Here is a 2,500-nt window from a genome sequence, read left to right as displayed (position 1 = left end):
ACTGGTTATTATAAGATATAATAATACGTTAAGATATTATAAATAGATACAGGGCTGCCAACTCTTATGCATTCAGCGCGAGACAGTCAGAATTCACTCAATGCTAAACGCCACACGTAGACATGATGTAAATAAGATATTATATTTGCAGTTCAGAGAGCTTCATTGATTATAACGGAACAATGTGAGATTGCGATTAAATTGAAGTGAGTGACAGCTTTTTAGTGATTATATGGAAGCGCTGTTTGCTCGCTTTCAAAGGCGATAATCGATTCAATATTTCCGGCCACATACCCTGTACAAGCAGCAAAGATTCAGGAGTGACATATATTCAGCATCCCTCATATAAATGCTGGATTCACTTTCAAAATAGCTTGTTTGCGATCAGGGTTAGTTGCTTAGCCTGTGTCCACCGCCTGTTTATACCTTTCTCTTGTAATAGTGTCTAAACCAGTACAGTACGGACTTTACATTTCACTTTCATTCCATCATCAGAATCACATGATTGTAAACAAGCTATACTAACAGACACCACAAACTCACACAGAAACGCATGTCTCATTGCTCTGAGACGCGTGACAAATTAAAAACGATATGTTCTAACTCAGCTCAAAATATCAAACATGTTTAATATCGTCTGACTGGATGCAAAAGCGAGGGCAGAAGTGCTGTAGTGTATTCCAGCTTTACAGGAGCGAACGTTCTGTCGCCATTCACTCGCCCTCGTGCCGCTCTGAACACAGAATATTCTGAATGATCGTTTGGTGAGGAACGCATGGAAATGTAAAGTATGTTTGATTATCTGCTGTGAAAGAGCAGCATGAACATTCTGCTAAACGTCTCATCTCATGTTCCTCTGAAGAGTCAAAGTCACGAGGTCGAGCCAGTGAGGACAGAATCTCGCAGCTCGTTTCATTCAAAGACATCTTAAAGCAAACCCCGAGTTCCTCTCACCTGCTCTCATCACATCTGAATGACATCATTTCCTGTTTCCTGCTGATTCACGCTAGCGCCCGTCACGCAGTCCGTGTCACTGATCAGGTCTCTGTTTCCTCCAGTCTTCGACCAACTAGATCTGGTGACGTATGAAGAGGTGGTGAAGCTGCAGGCGTTCAAGAGGAAAACGCTGGTGCTGCTGGGTAATGTATTACATGCTATGGCACATTATACAGCACAGATCGATTCAAAGCAGCTTCACAGAAATAAAGAGATGATGTTGCAGAATCCATCAGTTATGACAAATTATTCAGTCATTGTTTAGTTCAGTAATCAAGTCACCTTTATTTATATAGCGCTTTTTACAGATTGTCAAAGCAGCTTTACAGTCTTAAAGGGATAGTTCAGCCAAAAATGAAAATTCCGTCATTAATTACTTGCCCTCGTGTCGTTCCAAACCCGTAAGACCTTCGTTCATCTTCAGAACACAAATTAAGATGTTTCTGATGAACTCCGAGAGCTCTCTGACCCTTCATCGACAGCAAGGATCCTAACACGATCGAGGCTCAGAAACGTAGTAAACTGTAGGGGTCTTACGGGTTTGGAACGACATGAGGGCGAGTAATTAATGACAGAATTAAAATTTTTGGCTGAACTATCCAAATAGTGTGTCAATAATGCAAAAGGACGATAGTAAACACTCAGTTTTCAGTTAAAGGCAGTTCATCATTAGCTGCGTTTGCATGGACCCTACTAATCCGATCGTAATAGGACTAGAAGCACAATCAGAATAAAAAAGTCACATGTAAACACGTCAATCGGACTGAATTGGCCAGATTCGACTAAAATTTCGATCGGATTGTAAGGGGTGGTTTATTCCTTTTGTAATCCGAGCGAGAGGACATGTAAACACTTGATCGGATTGAAAACTAAAACTGGAAAGTACTGCGCATGTGCAGTGACTTAAAAATAGTGTAATGACGTGCGGAACGAGCCGTTCTTCCTGGTGAATAAAGTGTCATAAATGAGTGTCCCGTCATTATAAAACTCCCCTTTCACTCAGCGTCTGTGAAGTGGAGCAGGACAACGTCCCACCGGTCCTCGTGTAAGACTATCACCCACAGACGACTGGGTTTGGGTGCGGGAAGGGGCACTTTTACTGCTTTCTAAAGTAAGCAGCACAGCACAACAGTTCATGTGCTGGTCGTCGCCTAACCCGATCACTTTATTTAGCGTTCATGTAAACACTACGCTCAGATTCGTCAATCAGAATGAATTCATTCCGATGGAAGCAAAAAGTGTCCATGCAGACGTAGCTATTGACTCAGTGATGTCATCATCCAGCTCAGTTCAGTTTAAATAGTATCTGTGCAATCAAGTTGATGATATTGATGATAACGGTGGCGCTGATTTGTGTGTCTGCAGGAGCTCACGGCGTCGGCCGAAGACACATCAAGAACACTCTCATCGCAAAACATCCCGACAGATTCGCGTATCCCATCCCACGTAAGAGACGCGCCGTCACACCTGATGCAGCTCGCCATGAACCACCCATCACTGACTG

At 42.8% G+C, this 2,500-nt stretch overlaps 1 protein-coding gene across 1 annotated transcript in view; it reads left to right on the top strand.

Annotated features, from left to right (window-relative positions):
* Nucleotides 1–2,500, top strand: part of LOC107564833 (peripheral plasma membrane protein CASK-like) — a 62,345-nt gene that overhangs the window by 54,233 nt on the left and 5,612 nt on the right. Inside the window, exons 22-23 of the mRNA XM_016250006.1 lie at nt 1,059–1,139; nt 2,362–2,442. Of these exons, the coding sequence (XP_016105492.1) occupies nt 1,059–1,139; nt 2,362–2,442 (162 nt within the window). The remainder of the gene's footprint in view (nt 1–1,058; nt 1,140–2,361; nt 2,443–2,500) is intronic.

Source organism: Sinocyclocheilus grahami, unplaced genomic scaffold (assembly GCF_001515645.1).
Source record: "Sinocyclocheilus grahami isolate Dianchi unplaced genomic scaffold, SAMN03320097.WGS_v1.1 scaffold965.1, whole genome shotgun sequence".
Lineage (NCBI taxonomy): Eukaryota > Metazoa > Chordata > Actinopteri > Cypriniformes > Cyprinidae > Sinocyclocheilus > Sinocyclocheilus grahami.
This window is presented reverse-complemented; position numbering and strand designations above follow the sequence as displayed.